The sequence below is a fragment of the Anomaloglossus baeobatrachus genome, chromosome 1 (genome assembly GCF_048569485.1).
Source record: "Anomaloglossus baeobatrachus isolate aAnoBae1 chromosome 1, aAnoBae1.hap1, whole genome shotgun sequence".
NCBI lineage: Eukaryota > Metazoa > Chordata > Amphibia > Anura > Aromobatidae > Anomaloglossus > Anomaloglossus baeobatrachus.
Window position 1 is genome coordinate 533942219 of NC_134353.1, and position 23561 is coordinate 533965779.

Sequence of the window (23561 nt, forward strand, 5' to 3'; positions counted from 1 at the left end):
AACCCTGGTCCGATCATCAGTCTAACAGCATCGTGGAGATCTAGGAGTCTGATAATTAGGATCATCACACTCTTCGTCAGGTTTGGATTGCTACAAAATAATCCTGAATTTTGCCGAGCCTGACTCCGTGATCACAGCACACAACAGAAAGAGTTAAAATGAGGCATCCAGCTCTGCTAAGTCTGTGCAGCTGCCAGATAACGTGCGATGAAACTTTAATCTGTTTAGTGAAATAAAAGAGATGAGCCTAAAATTTAGCGTAACGTTTATCCACCGGTCTTTGTTACAAGTGAATGAATGTTTTGGTGCCGGTAAACTCCGTGCAGCGTGTCATGGTGGCACAACAAACACAGTTTACCCTTCTGTTTCTGAACCCATTGTACTTAAAGCAACGTCGCTTTGTGATCCTTATTACATGTTATTTTTCTATCAAGTTAATGGCTGTCGTGGGAAGATGTTAGTCGGTCTCCAGGGTATTATTATGCTGCAGATGCAATGCACCACATTTCAAGGTGATTTTGTGAATAATAGGCTCAGGGAATAAATATACAGAGTGAATTACCTTCCTTTCAAGACTTTCCAACATTTCTTTGCTCGGTCTTTCGTTTTCCTGGTAGGTTTTCAGCCGTGTTTTCAGATCCTCTATCAAATGCCTTTTCATGTTGACATCCCTTTCCATGCGAGCCACCCTAGAGAGCAAAGGCCCACATTACACATTACTACTATACAATTCAGATTTAAACTTTCTCCCAAAGAAGCAGATGCGGCAAGTTGTTTTACACATTTAAGACATCAAAACTGGGTACATTCTACTATATGAATGGCGAAGACTATACAGTAGTGAAACAGTAGGTGATAATACCAGCAGGCTTCCATTCACATGAGCCTTTCAAACCAGGAAAATGGCCGCATTAGCAATTTTCTAATAGAATTTTACATTTTAAGTTTCGCATTGCATGAACAATTTTCACTTATTGGAACATGTAGTCTGTTAACGAGTTCCTGATTTTTTAATCTTCTACAAGGTAACACCAAAAAATAAAGAAATAATCCAAATATTATAGTAAGTGAATGTACATTTGAAAGGGGATCTTTTGACATTTTTTAACTGGAAATGGAGTACCTCCTCCAACTGCTGCTGCTCCACTGATTCTCAAAGTTTCCTTTTTTCCTGTGCCCCTCTATTACAAAGTTATATGCCCAGGAGATCAAGATGCAAATTTTCCCTTCAACAAACTGGGCGTATAAGACCGGTTTCACATTTGCGTCATTTTGATAGAAACAGAATTCAGCACAGATGCAATACAGTTAATTTATTTACAGTGGAAGTGCGACACCATGTGAACACATGTGGTTGTGTATGAAGCACACAACCACATGGTGTCACGCTTCCACTGTAAATAAATGAACTTTACTGCATCTGTGCTGGATTCTGTTTCCGTAAAAACGACGCAAATGTGAAACCGGCTTAACACAGAGCTGCATTGTGGGCGTTTGTATTTTCACCTCTATCATGCCGGCCAATCAAAACATAGTCACATCACAGAGATGCAAAAAGGCAAATGCTCACAGAGAAGGTCACAGCTGCAGCATGGCTCAGCGTGATTGGTCTCATGAGAACACACTAAGGACTCTGCACGTGCCCCATCCCTTTCTTCTACTGTATTGCCCGGGCATAGTAGAGTGCAGCATCGCTGGGGGTCCAAGACACAAGAGAAAAGCAACATAGTGCATCGCCTGTGACACACTTGGGAAGTCTCCAGCGCAGCTGCTCTACTGTCCCCTCATGCTCCAATAGCAGGAAGAGATGTGCCCACTATGGCATTCTCATTACAACACAGCCAGGGTGCAGCTGTGAGCTTCATTGTGGGCGTTAACTTTTACTTCTCTATGACAGGGCCCTATTGTAAATGGTCAGTAAAAAAGGAAAAGCAAATACCCACGGAGACTTTCTGTGGTATACGCCCAAATTATTGGAAGGAACATTTCCTTCTTTATTAGTAGGGACATCATTTTGATTGATGGGCACAGGCAAAAAATAAAAGCTGCTACGGACTCAGTGGAACAGCAGCAATTATAAGAGGTACTCTATGAAAATTAAAAACGCCAGTGAAAGGATCTCTTTAAGACATTGGTTCTTGAAGAGTGCTGGGTCTACATCACAATCTGAGCAAAGGTGTATCCGATTCATAACACAGCACCACGGACTTTATGTAACCTCAACCTCATCTGATAAACATAGTATAATGTATAAGTGGTTAATCTAATGCAGTCCAGGACAATAGTGTTCAACCTAATTTAGTGGTAAGAGCTGCATCCTAACTTGTGTGTACATTTCTGCATGAATGAATCTCATTTTAGCTATGAATGTAGCAACATGGGTTAATAGTCATTGTAGCATATAGATGGAACAAATCAATTACTCCTTAATGGTAGGTACATTTTGTTTGTAATACAACTACTTTAGATAATGTCTTAAGACATGTTTACACATTTAATATTCTGTATGTACTTAGTACTACATATACATGCTGGCTAAATTTCAAAGCTAATCCAATTAACTGCGGTATTTAAGGCCATATTCATATGAAGGGAAAAAGATCATCATGGGATAATAAAATCTCTGCAAATTTTAAAATCCCAATAACAAATTTTGGGTGTCACATAAAAGAGATTGCAATCAATTGTGTAAAATACAGTGCTCAGGCAAACTCTCACATCCACAAAGAGTTAAATGGGTTGTCCACTACTCTGACAACCCTGTATCAATTACTATATTTCCCCCATGTAAAATAAAAAAAAAATAAAAGTGCCTGTACTCAACTCCAGTGCCAGTGCTGTTTCAACAATGTCAGGTCCTGGTCTCCCATGACATTGTTATGTGAAGTGATTCCTGCAGCTGATCAGTGTCCGCTAATGGTCCGCTTCATTCTAACTCCCTTTGCACTACATTCAAATTTGGAGGATGCCAGAACTGCTGCTGCTCTCTTACTTAGGGCTCTTTTCCACTTATCAGAAGAAAATCTGACTACATAAATAATCACTATATCAGTCGGAGCATAAACAGAGCATGCTATCCTGATCACAACATCACAAGTGCAAGTATTGGCATTAGGGGGAACTTTAAATTCTGAAGACAGAGGAATTTGGGAGTACAAACTCATGACAACCATCTGTGTGGCACAGATTCATACCATTTCATTAAGGAATGTGCCCTCAGACCTCGAGGAGGCATCATAATCATGGACCAGACATCAATTATGGACAATAGAATGCCTTATCTATGAACGACTCCATTATTTACTGCCACAACTGTTCCTCCCCATCGAATACTGATAGTTCTGCTTGACGTCACTTGCCTTATTACTGCACTATTCCTATGTCCTGCTGTGTATAATTATGTGACTATTCGGATATTGGAGCCAATTCATCAAGCAGTTTACGCTAGATTTTTGCTTGAAAATGTAATAAAATTGTGCGCACTTTGTAGTTGCACAACATTTTTCCAACTTTTAGTGATTTTATGCTGGACCAAGCCAGTTCACGAGCTTTTTGAAAAGAAGACGTAAATCAACAGGAATCAGTGTGGCCAAGTGGGGCCTATAAAGCCATCATAATTTAAGCCACAGATGTGGCCGACTGAATGGCATACATTTCTTGAGGTGGCGCACTCTAAAGGCTGCTTTACATGCTTCACTTAATCGTGCGATCGCATTTGCGATCACACCCGCCCCCATCGTTTGTGCGTCACACGTACTTACCTTCCAAACGACCTCGCTGTGGGCGGCGAACATCTACTTCCTGAAGGGGGAGGGACGTTCGGCGTCACAGCGACGTCACACAGCGGCCGGCCAATAGAAGTGGAGGTGCGGAGATGAGCGGGACGTAAACATCCTGCCCACCTCCTTCATTCAGCATTGCCGGCGGATGCAGGTAATCTGCAGTTCAATGTTCCCGGGGTGTCACACAGAGCGATGTGTGCTGCCTCGGGAACAATGAACAACCTGATGTTCGACGTGTGAACGATGAACGAGAAGGTGAGTGTTTCTGCTCGTTGATAGGTGTCACACGCTACGATATCACTAACGATGCCAAATGTGCATCACTTACGACGTGACCCCGCCGACATCTCGTTAGATATATCGTAGCGTGTAAAGCCCACTTTACACTAATACAACACGCCAATCTTGATAAATTGGGGCCATCGTGTTACACCATGCCTTGCTATAGGCCATCACTTTTTATTTAGCCAATAAAAAGAATTAAATACTGAGTCTTAAGTTGTATTGTTATTTTATAAATGTAAGCATTTAGTTTAACAAGATTTCAACAAACAACATCTCAAGGGATCCAAGAAGAAAAGCACTGCAAAAAAGCAGTAATACAGTGTATGGGACTCAATGAAGAATTCCTAAGCATCATCACTAATAATAAGAACCCTTATTTATCTAGTGCCCTTACATACTGCAACAAGAACCATCCAAAGATGCATACACACACACACACACACACACACAAGCCATAGGGTAGAAGTAATTCCATAGGGACAGGCAGACATTAGTGTTATAAAGATGCAGGGTTCAGAGAAGGTTTTCCTATGCCAACTAGGGCAACTCAAGTGACAATATTAATGACAGTTGCTTGTAGGAGGAGTACACACAGACAAGTATACTTTTCCCATGAAGAAGCTGCATTATATATTTTTAAAATAAAAATGATCTTATATAGAATATTAGAAAGTCAGTATAGCACATGCAATTCTTTTTCACTGTAAAGACGCAGCAGTGAATACACAAACAAGGTGTTTACCCCCCCCCCACAATATATGATTACTGATTTATGTTGCAACAAATTATTTGTTCATAGTATATTATGTTAACTTCTTCTACCCATAAAAGCACTGTATGGTGTGGAAATGGTTAAAACTAAAAATGGAACAGATTGTTTAATACTTTCCAGAAGGATATGGGAATAGGGAAGGGTATAAAAGCTTTACCTTTACGTTACAGAACTGTTTTAAATTTGTGAGTCCAGAATTAGGGAACGAGAGATCACAATGTAAATGGTGTACTGAACATGGATGTAATCGGTCGACAGTACAATACCAAGTTTATATATCTCAAAAAGTCAATATTAATCAGATGGAAATGTAACAATAGTCTAAAAAAATACCAAGAAACTATCCTTTAATTATAGATGGTAAACAATCATGTTCTACATTGGGAAAAATGTGCGGAATTATGGGCTGATCCTGTTTAAAAAAAAAAACCCTCTCCTAACACTGAAATATATTGCTTTTTGTCATTTCTTTTCCTGTATTAGAAAGTATGTTTGCACATGAAATGTTCTCCTACAACACCTTCAGGTCGCCTTTTCCTTTCCGGCAGTTATGGACACTTTTATGTGTAACCTTTTGAGATTGCAGAGGTCTTTCCGTGTTGACAATTAATCATTTTAAGCATATATTTAGCTATTATAGGTCTACAGAGTCATTAACTTTCTTTTTTTTTCTTCACTCCCACTTACTATACCTACTAAGTATTTGGATGCCACTTTCCCTCTGCTGAGTGAAGCAAAGCATGACAATGGTTTACAATACAATCATGTGCTTTAAAAAGAACAATTTCACTGTAGTAATAGCGTAAAGTGTTAACAGAACGTGAATATGAATATATATATATATATATATATATATATATATATATATATATATATACACATACATACATATATAAAAATACTCCTCAGTTTAGAAATGGTAACATTCCTGGAGCTCCTTTTCTAAGGGTGTCTTTATTAATGAAGCAGAAGTGAAACGCAAATAACGAAAGCTAAATGACTTGAAATCTGTGGTCATTTGTCCTGGTGACTTCCTCCCGCCGTGGCTATACATCAGATAACAAAAATTTAATTAGTAATTTCTAATTACGGGAACGGAGAGCAAAGAACCATTATATGTAGAAGAAAGGCACGGTAAGACCAATTTACATCAAAGTCCCATAACCCAAAAGGAGAGGGAAAAAAATAAGCAGCTATGATTTGTAAACTATTACAGTACTCTACAATTCTGCTCTTTTAAAAGACCCAAATCAATCCATATCTAAACAAACAAAACTGTCCTTTTGCACTTGTTATACATATAAGCTTTGGTGCTTAATCCAGTTTAAGCAGCTAAACCTTGACACGTCTCTCAGCCCCCAGGCAAAGAATTACTGTATCTGAAAGATTCCTCTGCTCTCGGCACTGATTTGAATTTACATCAAGGGTGATTAAGTCCACTCTGGGGTCTCAATCTAACTTTGGTTACTCCATCAAATCATTTATGAGTTCACACAATTTGTGACCTTCAGCTGCACTTCCCAGCTTTCTTGTGAAAGCAGAAAATCCATCTGTGATATTAAAACTTAAAACGGAGAAACGAAAAACAAATGTAGAGAATTAACACCTCAAACTCTCTACCTCCCCTGACCCAAAAATTCCGTAAGCGTTAAAAATCTGTGAGAACGTTCAAGAATTCACCAGAAAGGGAATAAAAAGGATGGCTACTGCCACAAGATGGCGACAGACTCAATGGATCGTGGCATACCTTGGAGTAAAAAATTTGGAAATGATACAGTACCTTTCCTGCAGTTCCCGAATTCGTTCTTCCTTTTCCTGGACTTCATTTTTCACAGCTTTAATTGTCGTGGACTGTTTTGCCATTTCGACAGTCATAGTCTAAGGCAGAGATAAAACAAAATCTATATATATATAAAGTATGAACACTTGTGAGCTCGGTTTATTCTATCTGGGAGGTCTTTCCATATAGTAGTTGCCTCCCAGTGCTAGAAGGTTTAAATATACAATCACTTCATAAAAGAGAAGTAGAAATACATGGAAATAAGGTATAACGTTACAAACAATAACACCAGGCCTCCACATTGAGCTGGGGCAGAAAAAGAACTCCATTCACAAAGTCTACCGAAAAATAAAATGGCATTAATCATCACCAAGAGTGAAACTGTATATTTCCTACTTCCCAAAGTTTCCAGCCTATCTTACAAGAGGTCTCCAAATATATAGTCATCACTTGCACATAAATAAACAGGCAGTAGCGCCTTCATACACTGTGGTGTGCACATAGAAGTAAAGGAAAAGTGGACTTATGTTTACCAGTTTATGGTATTATTAGAAAAGGCTCAGAATGCGGGGCTCATCCAGTAACTGCGGTCACACATCCATGTGTCGGGACATTATCTCTGCAGCAACAAGTCTTGTGGGGGGCCAGGCGGTGATGAAATTGAAGCAGCGAGGTTAGCATGGCTTCTGTTATTTCCTTTAACCCTTTTAACCTTTAAAACATTTTTACACCTCCAGACAAGCCATTGAAACAACAGATCTCATAAAATTCAGCACGTTTTACTGCAAGTTTTTCCCGGTAATTTTGTGAATATCTTTCTTTTTTCATTTGAGTCTTTCATATTCTAGAATATCCAAAAGGATTATCAAATTCCTGGTGTATACGGTACTTGTTAAAACATTTTTGTTGGAGTTGAGGACAAGCATCCACAAGTCATTGTTCCCAACACATGTAACTTTTAGGTTATGTTCCCATGATGAGTATTGGTGGGTTTTTTGATGTTGCAGGTTTTCGCACCTATTAGTTTACTTTCCTTTTTTTATGGTGTTTTTGATTACTTTGTTTTACATGTTTTTATTGCAGTTTTAACCTTTTTTTGGTATGCTATACTTTAAATAAAGCTGCTCTGTTTTTAATACTTTCTGGTATTAGACTTATTGATACAGTCATGTACCAATTACATGCTTTTTTAACCTGTGGATTTTCCATATCAGTTCACGAAGCGTAAAAAAAGCACAGTGGGAATCGGATTTCTATAAATCCGATCTACTTTGCCGGAACTATAAGATGCTGGAATTCTTATGTGTAAAAAAAATTGAACAGTGTCAAAAAACTAATTTTGGGAACACATCCTTTGTGCTTTTTTATGTTTAGTTTTACCCTAAGTGTAGATCTTGTATCTGTTGTACAGTGATTTTAATAATAATAATAATAATAATAATAATAAATAATAATAATTGTATTCATTTATATAGCGCTATTAATTCCACAGCGCTTTACATAATGTACTTCTGAATGTAAATTAATTATTGCTAGATGGAACTGTGACATGGGAGAGCATTGTTCACTGGTTTCAAAGCCTCAAAAGTCAATCTGAAACAAAATAAAATGTAGAAAAAAAAAATGACACAAGAGGAATATAAAACATAAAATATGTCACATATTTTATGTAAGATTGTTGTAAAAGTCAAAATTTCCTGAGCACTTGTCTAACGGGTGTAGAGCCTCTCGTATAATTCTCCAGATGTACCAATGATCGGCATAATGGGTCACTTTAAAGAAAGGACACCCTTATTTTACACTGATCAAATGAAACAATTAGTATGTTTGTAAGTTTACTTTAATATTTACATATATATATACACACACACACACACATTTTATATATAACTGAAATATGTGCACATAAACAAACAAAAACCCCTGCATTTCAGAACACAAGGGTAAATAGTGTAATTTTAATTAGTTTATGAATTATGATACCACTCTGCTGCTTATTTAATCTAAAATATGAAAGATGCACAAAAGAAGAAAAAAATAAGCATTGCTGAACACATGCACAGTACGACATACAGAATAAAAAAAAACATCAGGAACAGCTAGACATTTCATAGAATCAAACAACAGCAAATTGGATGATTTCCCCTTCTATAGCATTGAACATGTAAATAAACCATGGAGAGGTGGTGAGTGGAAGAAAAATATGAGAAAACTGCATTACCTGAGCTGGAGAAACGATTTTCTATACATATATCAGTAGTATATTTCTGTTTATTCAAGAGGGAGAAATTAATATATGGATGTTTTACTAAATGTTACAGAACTATAGGATATACCTTAATTGTAGAACTATAGTATATGGGTATGTGGTGTATACTACTGAAGCAGAGTAATTGGAGTTAATAACAGGTGATGTGAGATGCGAAAGTGGGTTTGGGAGTGGTTGAGACTAAAGCGGGCTTTACATGCAACTACATCGCTAACGAGATGTTGTTGGGGTCACGGAATTCATGACGCACATCCGGCCTCGTTAGTGACGTTGTTGCGTGTGAAACGCACAAAAGACTGTTAACGATCAAAATTACTCACCATATCGTTGATCGTTGTCCGGTCGTTCTAATCCCGATTATCGTTACTGCTGCAGGACGCAGGTTGTTCGCAGGAACATCATCGTACCTGCAGCTGCCCGCAATGAGGAAGGAAGAAGGTGGGCGGGATGTTCGGCCCGCTCAGCTCCGCCCCTCCGCTTCTATTGGGCGGCCGCTTAGTGACGCCGAACGAACCACCCCCTTAGAAAGGAGGCGGTTCGCCGGCCACAGCGACGTCGCTAGGCAGTTATGTGTGATGGGTGTAAGCGATGTTGTGCGCCACGGGCAGCGATTTGCCTGTGACGCACAACCGACGGGGGAGGGTGCTTTCACCAGCGACATCGCTAGCGATGTCGTGGTGTGAAGCCCGCTTAACTCTCAATCAGCCACAATGGGGATGAAACCAATTTTTGTTTTTACATTAGATTGGTATATTAATGATGTGGACCATTGGACCATGTTTCTAAGATTTCACAAACAAAAGGAAAATGGAGTTTTATTGAGGTGTTGGATTCAGCTTGAATTCAGCGAGTATTTCTGTGAGTACCCATGCAATGAAGGGCATACAGCCGATTGCAGATTTTACTGAGCATGAGCTTTTCTTATCATATATACCAGGTACAGGTCCACAGTCATCACACTGCCTGATACCAAATTCAGGACTTGCCCAGTGATTAGTTCACAGGGAGTGTGGTTAGGTTGTGATCCCATGACCAGTCCATTCTTTCCATTTTCTGGACACGGAAATAAAATGTTTCAGTACTGTAACCATTCATTTACATGGGGAAGGAAATGTCCTAAAATGGCTTCCATATGACTGCAATCTAGCTGCTATCCGTTTCTTAGCTTGATAAGAAAATGTAGTCTGCACAACTTATGTGACTAAAGGCTGCTTTACATGTTACAAATTCTCGTGCGATCGCATTTGCGATCGCACCCGCCCCCATCGTTTGTGCGGCATGGGCAATTTCTTCCCCGTGTCGCACAATGCTGTAACCCCCGTCACACGTACTTACCTTCTAAACGACCTTGCTGTGGGCGGCGAACATCCACTTCCTGAAGGGGGAGGGACGTTCAGCGTCACAGCAACGTCACACAGTGGCCGGCCAATACAAGTGGAGGGGCGGAGATGAGCGGGACGTAAACATCCCGCCCACCTCCTTCCTTCAGCATTGCCGGCAGCCGCAGGTAAGCTGCAGTTCATCGTTCCCGGGGTGTCACACGGAGCGATGTGTGCTGCCCCGGGTACGATGAACAACAGGACGTGCGATTTTTAGAACATGAGCGACGTGTCAGCGATGAACGAGAAGGTGAGTATTTCTGCTCGTTCATAGCTGTCACACGCTACAATATCACTAATGATGCCGGATGTGCATCACTTACGACGTGACCCCGCCGGCATCTCGTTAGATATATCGTAGCGTGTAAAGCCTGCTTAAGGCCTTACTCCCACTTGCGTACAAATCTGACGAGTGCAATGCGAGAAAAAAAATCTTATTGCACTCGCACTATGTTATTCAATGAGGCATTCTTCATCTGCAAGTTTTTCCTCAGTTGTAATCGGTTGAAGGAAAAAATTGCAGCATGGCTACATATATTGGACAAGACTCGTCAGTGCACGTCAATAAATAAACCTTTCCTGTATTAGGTTAATTCGGAATTTCCAAAATTATTTATATTTGCCAAATGCCAGAATAGTGAGAGAGAATATTTTAAGGCATTTTTATTACTTTCTGCAAAGGCAAAAGTTTACATACACTGAGAGTACTATGCTTATAAATAATACTAGAAGGTGTCCCGATTATAACGCATTAGGTATTCTAGAATTTATTGTGTAATGTATGATTTCTGTTATATACGTTATATAGATATTGTTGTGTGTAGTTGCCAAGTGTTTGTGTAGGGCGCTGTAAATGGTCTGGGTGTTGTCTGGGTGTGGGGGCGTGTGACAGCGGTGTTGTTTGTGTGTTGCGTTGCGTGTGTGTTGCGTGGTTTGTGTGGGTATGTGTGTGTGTGTGTGTTTTGGGGGGAGGTATGTTTTGTGCAGTGTGTGTGTGTGTGGAGGAGTAGTCCTGGGGGGAGGGGAGTATAATAGGAGGAGTAGTCCTGGGGAGAGAGGAGGATAATAGGATAAGTAGTCCTGGGGGGAGAGGAGTATAATAGGAGGAGTAGTCCTGGGGAGAGAGGAGGATAATAGGAGGAGTAGTCCTGGGGAGAGAGGAGGATAATAGGAGGAGTAGTCCTGGGGAGAGAGGAGTATAATAGGAGGAGTAGTCCTAGTAGTCCTGGGGGAGAGGAGTATAATAGGAGTAGTCCTGGGGGGAGGGGAGTATAGTAGGAGGAGTAGTCCTGGGGAGAGAGGCGTATAATAAAAGAAGTAGTCCTGGGGAGGAGGATAATAGGAGGAGTAGTCGTCCTGGGGGGGAGGAGTCTAATAGGAGGAGTAGTCCTGGGGAGAGAGGAGTATAATAAAAGAAGTAGTCCTGGGGGAGAGGAGTATAATAGGAGGAGTAGTCCTGGGGGGAGAGGAGTCTAATAGGAGGAGTAGTCCTGGGGAGAGAGGAGTATAATAGGAGGAGTAGTCCTGGGGGGAGGAGTCTAATAGGAGTATTCCTGAGGAGAGAGAAGTATAATAAAAGAAGTAGTCCTGGGGAGAGAGGAGTCTAACAGGAGGAGTAGTCCTGGGGGGAGAGGAGTATAATAGGAGGAGTAGTCCTGGGGGGAGGAGTCTAATAGGAGTATTCCTGAGGAGAGAGGAGTATAATAAAAGAAGTAGTCCTGGGGAGAGAGGAGTATAATAGGAAGAGTAGTCCTGGGGGAGAGGAGTATAATAGGAGTAGTCCTGGGGAGAGAGGAGGATAATAGGAGGAGTATTCCTGGGGAGGAAGGAGTATAATAGGAGGAGTAGTCCTGGGGAGAGAGGAGGATAATAGGAGGAGTAGTCCTGGGGGGAGGTGTCTAATAGGTGGGGTAGTCCTGGAGGGAGGGGAGTATAATAGGAGGAGTAGTCCTGGAGAGAGAGGAGGATAATAGGAGGAGTATTCCTGGGGAGAGAGGAGTATAATAAGATGAGTAGTCCTGGGAAGAGAGGAGTCTAATAGGAGGAGTAGTCCTGGGGGGAGAGGAGTAAGGAGTATAATAGGAGTAGTCCTGGGGGGAGGTGTCTAATAGGTCAGTGTGCGGGGGGCGTGGCCGAGCGGGCACAGTGTGTGGGGGGCGTGGCTGAGCGAGAACAGTGTGTGCAGGGCATGGCCGAGCGGGCTTAGTGCGCTGGGGGGCGTGGCCGAGCGGGCACAGTGTGCGGGGGCATGGCCGAGCGGGCACAGTGTGCGGGGGGGCGTGGCGGAGCAGGAACAGTGTGTGAGGGGCGTGGCTAAGCAGGCACAGTGTGCGGGGGTGTGGCCGAGCGGGCACAGTGTGTGGGGGGCGTGGACGGGCCAAGCTGAGCGGCCAATGCATGGGGCGTGGCCGGGCCAAGCAGCCAATGCATGCGGGGCCAGGCCGAGCCGAGCGGCCAATGCGTGCGGGGGGCCGGGCCGAGCGGCCAATGTGACGGTTGTCACTGTAATGACGTCATTTTGGAGCAAGACAGACAGACAGAATAAGGCAATTATATATATATAGATGGGACAGCCCATATGATGATGTCATGTCTTTGGAAGCTTCTGGTTTATTTGCAACATCTGAGTTAATCAGAAACACACCTGTGGATGTATTTTAATGTACACCTGAAACACAATGCTTCTTTGTGTAGCATCAAGGGAAAGTCAGAAGAAATCACCCAAGATCTCAGGAAGAGAATTATGGACTTGTAAGTCTGGTTCATCCTTGGGTGCAATTTCCAGATACCTGTAGGTGCCTCGTTCATCTGTACAAACAATTATACGCAAGTACAAACAAAATGGGAATGTCAAGCCATCATAACACTTAGGAAGGAGGCGGGTTCTGTGTACCAGAGATGAACATACTTTGGTCAGACATGTGCATATCAACCCAAGAACAAAAGCAAAATACCTTGTGAAGATTGTGTCATTATCCACAGTGAAACAAGTATTGTATCAGTAGGGGCTGAAAAGCTACTCTGCCAGAAAGAATACATTACTCCAAAAGAAACATAAAAAAGCCAGATTAATGTTTGCAAGTGCACACAGGAACACAGACCATAATTTTTGGAGACATGTCCTGTGGTCTGACTAGACTAAATATGAACTGCTTGGCCAGAATGACCACCCAATTACGTTTGGAGGAAAAGGGAGACGCTTTGAAGCCTAAGAACACCATCCCAACTGTGAAACACAGGGGTAGCAGCAACATGTTGTGGGGTTGTTTTGCTGTAGGAGGGACTGGTGCACATCACAAAATAGATGGCATCATGAGTAAAGAAGATTATGTGGCAATACTGAAGCAACATCTCAAGACATCAGCCAGGAACTTAAAGCTTGGGTGGAATGGGTCTTCCAAATGGACAATAATGTGAAGCAAATTAATAACTAATGTGAGAAGCTTGTGGAAGGATATCCAAACGTTTGAAGGCAATAGTACCAAATACTAATGAAATGTAACTATTAACTTTGCAGAAAGTAATAATGCCTTAAAACATTCTCTCTCTCATTATTCTGGCATTTGGAAAATATAAATAATTTTGGTAATCCTGATTGACCTAAAATGGGAAAGGTTCATTCTTATTTGTGTCAAATAGTGAGAAAAACATGCATATGTGTGTTTTTAGATAGTGTATGTAAATTTCTGGTTTCAACTGTAGGTAGGTACATGAAATAAATATATTAGATTGATAGTATAGATATCCTGCAGATAAATAATTTCACAACCCCCCTACATATTATAAACTTGCCTTTCATGTGGCACTAAAGGGTGTTTAGCCTGGTTTTGCTTAATATAGAATAAAAAAAACAAGGTGGGGTCCCCACTATTTTTCATAACCAGCAAAGGTAAAACAGACAGTTGAGAGCTGATATCATCAGGCTGGGGAGGTTTATGGTTATTGGACCCTCCCCAGCCTAAAAATACCAGCCCACAGCTGCCCCAGAAGTGGTGTGTCAAAGATGCTCCAATGTGTTTCAGGTTTGCATTTGTGGACTATGTCGGACCTGCATGCTTGTATTTTAATAAATTGGTGAGTCAGGGAAAAAGTCGGGGAGTGTTTCTATTTAAAAAAACACAAGCACTATTTTGTATGTGGTTTTTACTTACTGGGTTAGTAATGGGGTGTCTGAAAAACACCTCTAAATTACTAACACTAGGGCTTGATGCCAGCTGTGTTTTGGGAAAATTCACAGATGACATCAACCTCAAAAACCATTACCTCGATTGCCAATGCACCAAGGTAATCAGGAAGACCGGAGGCAAAGAGCCAAAATTGGAGCATCTAACGTAATGCACCACTTCTGGGGCAGCTGCGGGCTGGAATTCCTAGCCTGTGAAGGGCCCAATAACTATGGACTTTCCCAGCCTCACAATATCAGCCTGCAGCTGTCTGCTTTACTTTTCCTGGTTATCAAAAATAGGGAGGGAACCCATGTCTTTTTTTTATTAGGTTAAACAAGCTTAATTAACCTTTAGTGCCACATGAAAGGCACTAAAGGGTGCGAGTGTATTTGTAAGGGGTTGGGAAATTAGATATGTGTAGGATATCTATCTATCGATCGAATATCTAATATCTTTATATTATCTATCATTTTGTCTATCTTTTTATATAAGAATGCATTATTAATTATAACAACTAACTTAAAATTACATAGAGTAGTTATAGTATTAATGACGCTCATCCCACTTTTCTGGATGATTGTCGGTTGGAGCAATTATTTATACGCTAGTGAGAGTAAGGGCCGCTTTACACGCTGCGATATCGTTACCGATATCGCTAGCGTGCGTACCCGCCCCGATCGTTTGTGCAACACAGGCAAATCGCTGCCCGTAGCGCACAAAATCGCGCTGACCCGTCACACTACTTACCTGCCTAGCGACGTCGCTGTGACCGGCAAACCGCCTCATTTCTAAGGGGGCGGTTCGTTCGGCATCACAGCGACGTCACTAAGCGGCCGCCCAATCAAAGTGGAGGGGCGGAGATGAGCAGGTCGTAACATCCCGCCCACCTCCTTCCTTCCTCATTGCGTGCGGCCGCAGGTAAGGAGAGGTTCCTCGTTCCTGCGGTGTCACACATAGCGATACGTGGTGCCGCAGGAACGACGAACTACATCGTCCAAGCACCAGCAACGATAATTGGGAATAGGGGGTGATGTCATCGATGAGCGATTTTGAATGTTTCTGCGACGATTCAAAATCGCTCATAGGTGTCACACACAATGACATCGCTAAAGCGGCCAGATGTGCGTCACAAATTCCGTGACCCCAACGAGATCGCTTTAGCGATATCGTAGTGTGTAAAGCCACCTTAAGGCCTTAAAAAGCAGATAGCAACAGGATCTGTGTTATTTTTTTAACATTTAAGTTTACTAGAAATAGATCATAATGGATGATTATCTGCCATGTCAACCGTTAATAGAGTGTTTTTCTTTTTTTTAGCATTGCAGATACCCAGAACACTAGTACAGGATCCAGGGTTTTTTTTCCAATATCGGATCCATTACAAATGGATGACAATTGGACATGTGAAAAGAGTCTCAGGCTTTCTAGTAAAGACATGCAGCCCCGAAGTGACTGACCTAACTAGTAATGCCCATATACTCAGGAGATGCTATTGAAGTAGGTTTCATATTATTCCACACTTCATGATCAGCGGAGGTGGGCAGAGATGAAAGATGCATCCAAACTAGGGTGACCAGCAATACAGCCCAGATCTCAAGAATAGGTAAGCAGGTGAATAAATGTGAATGCCGTCAAGTTGCAAATATAACTTGCATCATAATTTGTGTTTGTTTTCCCTGGTAGACAACTGGTGTATACCCATAATTGAATTCCGTCTAAAGTGTCATCATATTTATACAGGCTGGGGAAGTCTATGGGGGTGATTTTTGCTGCCATGCAGATTGAAGGGTGCAGTGCTAGGTAAGCGTTGGTGATTTTATAGTGACAGTATGAACCAGCACATTAAAGCTGCCCCATTTAGATTTTTTTTCTTTGGGGCCAACTCTCCTTGACAAGATCCTGAATAGAAAACAAAAAATGTTCTAATAAATGTAAGATATACTTGCAGAAAGAGAACAATGTATACTTTTGTACACTTTCATACCTCTTAGATTAGCCAATGAATGTGTATTTTTTTAGGATTCCTGCATTGTTCTTCATATACAGTGAGGAAAATAAATTTTCCCACCTACAAAGAATGGAGAAGTCTGTCTTTTTTATCGTAGGTACACTTGAACTGTGACAGACAGAATCCCCACAAAAATCAAGAAAATCACATTGTATGATTTTTATATAATTAATTTGCATTTTATTGAATAAAATAAGTATTTGATACAATAGAAAATATAATATTTGGTACAGAAACCTTTGTTTGCAATTACAGAGGTCAGACGTTTCCTGTAGTTCTTGACCAAGTTTGCACACACTGCAGCAGGGATTTTTACCCACTCCTCCATACAGATTGTCTCCAGATCTTTCAGGTTTTGGGGCTGTCATTGGGCAACAATGAGTTTCATCTCCCTCTAAAGAGGACTGAAGACTGGCAAGACTTAAAGCCCTGTCACACACAGAGATAAATCTGCGGCAGATGTGGTTGCAGTGAAATTGTGGACAATCAGTGCCAGGTTTGTGGCTGTGTACAAATGGAACAATATGTCCATGATTTCACTGCAACCACAGATCTGCCAAAGATTTATCTCTATGTGTGATGGGGCATTTACTTAGGGAAGGAGGTTGTTTGCCAAAATCTCATGATACATGACCCTATCCATCCTCCCTTCAATAGAGTGCACTAATCCTGTCCCCTTTGCACCCCCAAAGTATGATGTGTCCACCCCCATGCTTCACAGTTGGCACAGTGTTCTTGGGGTTGTACTCATCCTTCTTCCTCCAAACATGGCAAGCGGAGTTGATACCATTTAGTTTTATTTTGGTCTCATCTGACCTCATGCCTCCTCTGGATCATCCAGATGGTCATTGGTGAACGTCAAACGGACCTGAATATGTCCTAGCATAAGCAGAGTGACCTTGTGTGCCCTGCAGACTTTTAATTCATGTCAGCATAGTGTGTTACTAACTGTAATCTTTGAGACTGTGGCCCAGCTCTATTCGGGTCTTTGACCATGTCCTCCCGTGTAGTTTTGACCGATTCCTGACCTTTCTCAGAATCATTGTTACCTCACGAGGCGAAATCTTGCATGTAGCCCCAGACCGAGTAAGCTTGACAGCCATCTTCAGTTTCTTCCATTTCCTTATATAATTGTGCCAACAGTTGTTGCCTTCTCACTAAGCTGCTTGCCTATTGTCAAGTAGCCCATCTCAGCCTTGTGCAGGTCTAAAATTTTATCCCTGGTGTCCTAAAACAGCTCTTTGGTCTTGGCCATGGTGGAGAAGTTGGAGTGTGATTGTGTGTGTGGACAGCTGTCTTTCATAAAGGTAATGAGTTCAAGCAGGTGCAATTAATACGGGTAATGAGTTCATAGTAGGAGGGCGTCTTAAAGAAAACATAACAGGTCTGTGAGTGTCAGTATTCTCGCTGGTTGGTAGGTGATCAAATACTTATTTTATGCAATAAAATGTAAATTAATTATTTTAAAATTATACAATGTGATTTTCTGGATTCTTTTAGGAATTCTGTCACAGTTGAAGTATACCTACAATAAAAAGTACAGACTTTTCCATTAGAGAAAAGCAAACCCGTGGAAATTTGATTTGGCGGGTTCAGCTGGACCTTATATACAAGTACATCTCAATAAATTAGAATATCATCAAAAACTTAATTTGTTTTAATAATTCAATTCTAAAAGGGAAACTCATATATTATATAGAGTCATTACACACAGAGTGATATATTTCAAGTGTTTATTTCTGGTAATGTTGATGATTATGGCTTACAGCCAATGAAAACCCATAAGTCATTATTGAAGAAAATTTGAATATTATATTATATAAGACCAATTGAAAAAATGACTTTAAACTCAGAAATGTTGGCCTACTGAAAATAATGTACAGTAAATTCACTTAATAGTTGGTCTGGGCTCCTTTTGCATGAATTACTGCATCAATGTGGCGTAGCATGGTGGCGAACCGCCTGTGACACTGCTGAGGTGTTATGGAAGCCCAGGTTGCTTTCATAGTACCCTTCAGCTCAACTGCATTGTTGAGTCTGGTGTCACTTCTCTTGCTCTTGACAATATCCCATAGTTTTTCTATGGGGTTTAGGTCAGGCGAGTTTGCTGGTCAATCAAGCACAGTGATACTGTGGTTATTAAACCAGGTATTGGTACTTTTAGCAGTGTGGAGAGGTGCCAAGTACTGCTGGAAAATTAAATTTCCATCTCTAAAAAGTTTGTCTGCAGAGGGAAGCATGAAGTGCCCTAAAATTCCCTGGTAGATGGCTGCACTGACTTTGGTTTTGATAAAACACAGTGCACATACACCAGCAGATGACATAGCTCCCCAAACCATCACTGATTGTGGAAACTTCACACAAGTCATGAGTGGCTTGACACAAGGAATGTGACAGTTGTAGCCCATGTCGTGGATACGTCTGTGTGTGGTGACTCTTGAAGTACTGACTCTAATAGCAGTCCAAATTTTTGAATGGCCTTTTCTTAATCCTATCAAGGCTGCGGTTATCTCGATTGCTTGTGCACCTTTTCTACCACACTTTTTCTTTCCACTCAACTTCCTATTAATATGCTTGGATACTGGAATCTGTGAACAGCCAGCTTCTTTAGCAATGACCTTTTCAGGCTTACCCTCCTTGTGGAGTGTGTCAATGACTGCCTTCTGGACATCTGTCAAGTCAGCACTCTTCCCCATAATTGTGTAGCCTACTGAACAACACTAAGGGACCATTTTAAACGCTTAGGAAGCCTTGCAGGTGTTTTGTGGTAATTATTCTAATTTTCTGAGATAATGACTTTTCAATTTTCATTGGCTGTAAGCCATAATCATCAACATTAACAAAAGTAAACACTTGAAATAGATCACTCTTTTGTAATGACTCTATATATGTTTCCTTTTTGTATTGAATTACTAAAACGTTTTGATGATATTCTAATTTATTAAGATGCACTTGTAAAGTTTGGTTTTGGACCTGGACTTGATCTGAACCCCAATGGAAGTCACTAATTGGGCAATTCAGGTCTGTTCTTTTTCTTTGGTACATACTACATCCGATCATGCTGCTGTTACCCTCACTGGGCTGAGCACTGACTCCGAACATGAACTCTGTTTTTTGGGAAAAGTCTGTGTTTGGTATGAACAGCGAACCTCGCATTCACTCATCTTTACTCTCCATTCTTTTAAGTGGGAAAACTTGCAAAATTGGCAGTGTATCAAATAGTTATTTTCGCCACTGTATATTATATATATATATATATACACACACAATAAGGAATGTAAAAAAACAATTGTGAGAAATCATTCTACAGAGGCAGTCCCAGCTTATACTGCATCATTTTTGTGTCTGTCCATTTTTAAAATGTTTCATGTCCTACAGTTCAATCATTTCATTTATACGGAGCTCTAAGGAATATTCATTTTATAACATGAATGTGAGACAGAGCATTGTGCCGCAGCAGTGACAATAAGGTTGCCATCTGACCATGGCTTTTTAATACATCTATGGTAATTACATGAATAAATGATCTTCAGCAGTCTGACATGTACTCTGACTACACTGTTGGGGCATTCTGGCACTATTCATAGATAGAAGTAAAAGACTGCAGATGCTTTAATAAGAACGAGAACAGATGTTTAAAGGGACAAAAGTAACAGGGATCATGTGTGTTGGAACAATCAATGAGCTAACTCAAGATCAAAACTAGACATGAAAGAATCTGAAACCTGAAAGCTTTTGCAGAAAGAAAAGAAGAAGAAAATACTAGATCAAAACTTCACCCTTACTAATGACCCCAACACATGTATGAGCTTCTGTCCAATTTCTCCCTTCACATCAGCTCTCTTTCCCATTGTTCTCATCTGTCCTGCAAAGCTTGTACTTCTGCTTAGCAGTGTCAGTAAGGAGCTCTTTAAGAAACTGGCATGACTCGAGATCATAGATCACATGGTAGCCAGAGCTCCACGAGTCCTGTAACCAGAAAATCCGCCCTCCTGAGCCTAATTTCCCTTCTTGCTACTATGGTCATGAACTGCTTCTTAAAGGTAGAAGTTCATTCTGTCTCTTTATAAAGTATCCTCCTTGACTTCCCCACGGAACAAATATGATTTTTCTTCCAAAACACAATCTTGTTAAGTGTGAAAGTAGTGGATTTGTACAAAGCAAGCTAATACATAGTCTGTTTGAAGCCATTATGGGCTAAGGCCCTGAGTGCACACTGCCTTTTTGCTGCATTTTTGGGTGCAGTTTATTGTTCTAAACTGCATGCAGTCCTTCCCCAGCAAAGACTATGAAATTTCAAAAAGGCTGTGCACATGTTGCTTCTTTTTTCCTTGCAGTTTTTGTGCACAAAAAAGAAACAGCATGTCACTTCTTTTCTGTGTTTTTCCCTGTGTTTTGCCATTGGTTAAAAAAATGCAGGTGCAAAAACGCACCGAAAACGCGGCAAAAACGCACGTGTTTTTTGATGCGCTTTTTTTCGGCTGAGGATGCATTTTTTGCTTAAGAAACAAAACTTTTGTGTGTGTACATACCCTAAGATAGCAAAACAAGTGAGAACACAGATCAGCAATATTGAGAGACGTTACACTCAACATTACTGTCAATAAGGGATGCAATGCTAAGACAATAATCGGGTACAAGCTACTTTGTAACATAATCCTCAGTTTTACCTTTAATTTGCTTTGGAGTTGTTTCACTTCCACATCTGAGGTTTTAGAGGGTGTTAATGGAATTACTACAGGTTGATCCAAGGACACAGGGCTCACCATTTCCAGTGACCTTTTGGCTTGGGCCAGCTGTTGGGTCATCTGCTCTATTGTTAGCTCCAAATTTTCTTTCTCCCGCTGAACATCAGATACATTTGAACACAACTTCTATGGTTGGAAAGGAAACAAATTGAGTCTTTAAAATTATTACATTTCATCGCAGTATGCAATAGGTTATAAGAAACCTCAATTCTTACGGTTCCATTATTTTTATAAATAATACAAGGACAATATAGAAGGGACAAATACATTGATACTTAACGACATGAAATGATCAGCAAATAGCATAATATATATATATATATATATATATATATATATATATATAAATATACACACACACATACATACATACATATATATATATATATATATATACTGTATATATATATACACACACACATTGCCTTGAAAAATGTATTCCTACCCTATGAGCTTTTCCATATTTTTCATGTTACACTCACAAAGTCACTGTATTTTATGTTACATACTAACACAGAGTAGCAAGTATTTGTGAAGTGCATATGAAATAATACAGTGTTTTCTAAATATGTGAAAAATACAAATCTGAAAATTGTGATGTGCATTTGTATTCGGTCCCCCTGATTCAATACTTTGTAGGATCACTTTTCACTGCAATAACTGCAATTAAGTCATTTGGGGTATGTCTTTTCCAGCTTTGCACATCTAAAGGCTGAAAGGTTTGCCCATTCTTCTTTACAAAATAGCTCTAGTGCCACAAGACTGGATGGAGGCATCTGTGAACTGCAATTTTCAAGTCTTGTTGCAAATTCTCAATGGTATTTAGGTCTGGACTTTGGGCCATTGAAACATAAATATGATTTGATTGAAACCATTCCATTGTAGCTCTGGCAGTAAATTTAGGGACATTGTCCTGCTATAAGTTGACTCTATGCCCCATTGTCAAGTCTTTTGCAGCCTCTCAGAGATTTTCCTAGAGGATTGCTCTGATTTTAGCTCCATCCATCTTTTCCTTCAAATCCAACCAGCTCCTCTGTCCCTGCTGAAGAAAAGCCTCCAAAGAGCATGATGCTGCCACCATGTTTGAATAAGGGGATGGTGTTTTCAGGATGATGTGCAATGTTAGTTTTCTGCCACATACAGCATTTTGCATTCAGACCAAAATGTTCTGCTTTGGTCTCATCTGACAACAGCACTACTAGAGCTGTGTCCCCTACATGTTTTTTTGCAAACTGTAAATGGTAATTCCTATAGATTTCTTTCAAAAATGGCTTTCTTCCTGATACTCAGATTTGTGGAGTATACTCAAACCTTAGTTGTGGATCTCTGCAGCTCCACCAGAGTTACCATGGGTCTCTTGGCTGTTTCTCGTATTAGTGGTTTCCTTTCTAGGGATGTCAGTCTAGGTGGATGGCCATGTCTTGATAGGCTTGCAGTTGTACAATACTCCTTCCATGTTTGGATGGTAGATTGAACAATGCTGTGAGATGTTCAGAACTTGTGCTATTTTCATTTTATAGCCTAACCCTGCTTTACTATTTTCTACAACTTTATCCATGACCTGTCTGTTGTGTTCCTTGTTTTTCATAATGCTGCTTAGTCTCTCATGTTCTCAAAGAAATATTTGAGGTCTTCACAGAACATCTACAGTTATATGGACAATAATTTACACAGAAGTGGAATTAATTTACTAAAATTAGGTAAATTCTGGAGACAATTAGACAAACACGTATAACAAAACGTGTAATTGGAATGATTTTCTGGGAGAAATACTTCATTTTCTGGAACAATTTCAAGAGTGCCAACACTTTCAGCCATGACTGTATATCTATTTTTTTTTCTTCAATCAAAGGTATAATGACACACATGGCAAAAAAGTACAATCTACAACGGGGCTTCTCAAAATGTCTCTACTGGAGCCTCATCAAATTGATAAAGCCTAAGTCTCACCGGACAGATCAAGCATGATCTGAGCATTACTACTTGTGGTAAAAGTCCATACTGAAATTAAAAGTATATTTTCTTTCTTTGGTCTTTTAATCTCTTAAAGTATAACAATATATATATAAATCTAAATATAATATATAAATAAGTGAAGAATGTTGGACAGAGTGTTGCTAAACTAGAGATTACTACAGCCATAGAATGGATTGTGCATAATATGTCTAAATGTTATGTTCCTTTATTGTCAAGACAGTGTCATTCAAAAATATATTACACCATTTAAAAGGGGTTGTCCTGCCTCAGGATTCAAGTCTGTAGTGCAGCTACATGACTGTAGACTTGTGAATCCTCCCTGCGCACAGTCATGATTCCCTGATGTCAGGAGCGGGTGCTCAGGTGACTGCAAGTATGTGATTTGCATAGTTGTA

At 40.4% G+C, this 23561-nt stretch overlaps 1 protein-coding gene across 2 annotated transcripts in view; it reads right to left on the reverse strand.

Annotated features, from left to right (window-relative positions):
• Positions 1 to 23561, reverse strand: part of CNTLN (centlein) — a 506300-nt gene that overhangs the window by 77565 nt on the left and 405174 nt on the right. For both annotated transcript variants that reach the window (XM_075316500.1, XM_075316495.1), the window contains exons 20-22: positions 21112 to 21315; positions 6620 to 6717; positions 563 to 689 (exon numbers count right to left, since the gene is read on the reverse strand). In XM_075316500.1, the coding sequence (XP_075172615.1) occupies positions 563 to 689; positions 6620 to 6717; positions 21112 to 21315 (429 nt within the window). The remainder of the gene's footprint in view (positions 1 to 562; positions 690 to 6619; positions 6718 to 21111; positions 21316 to 23561) is intronic.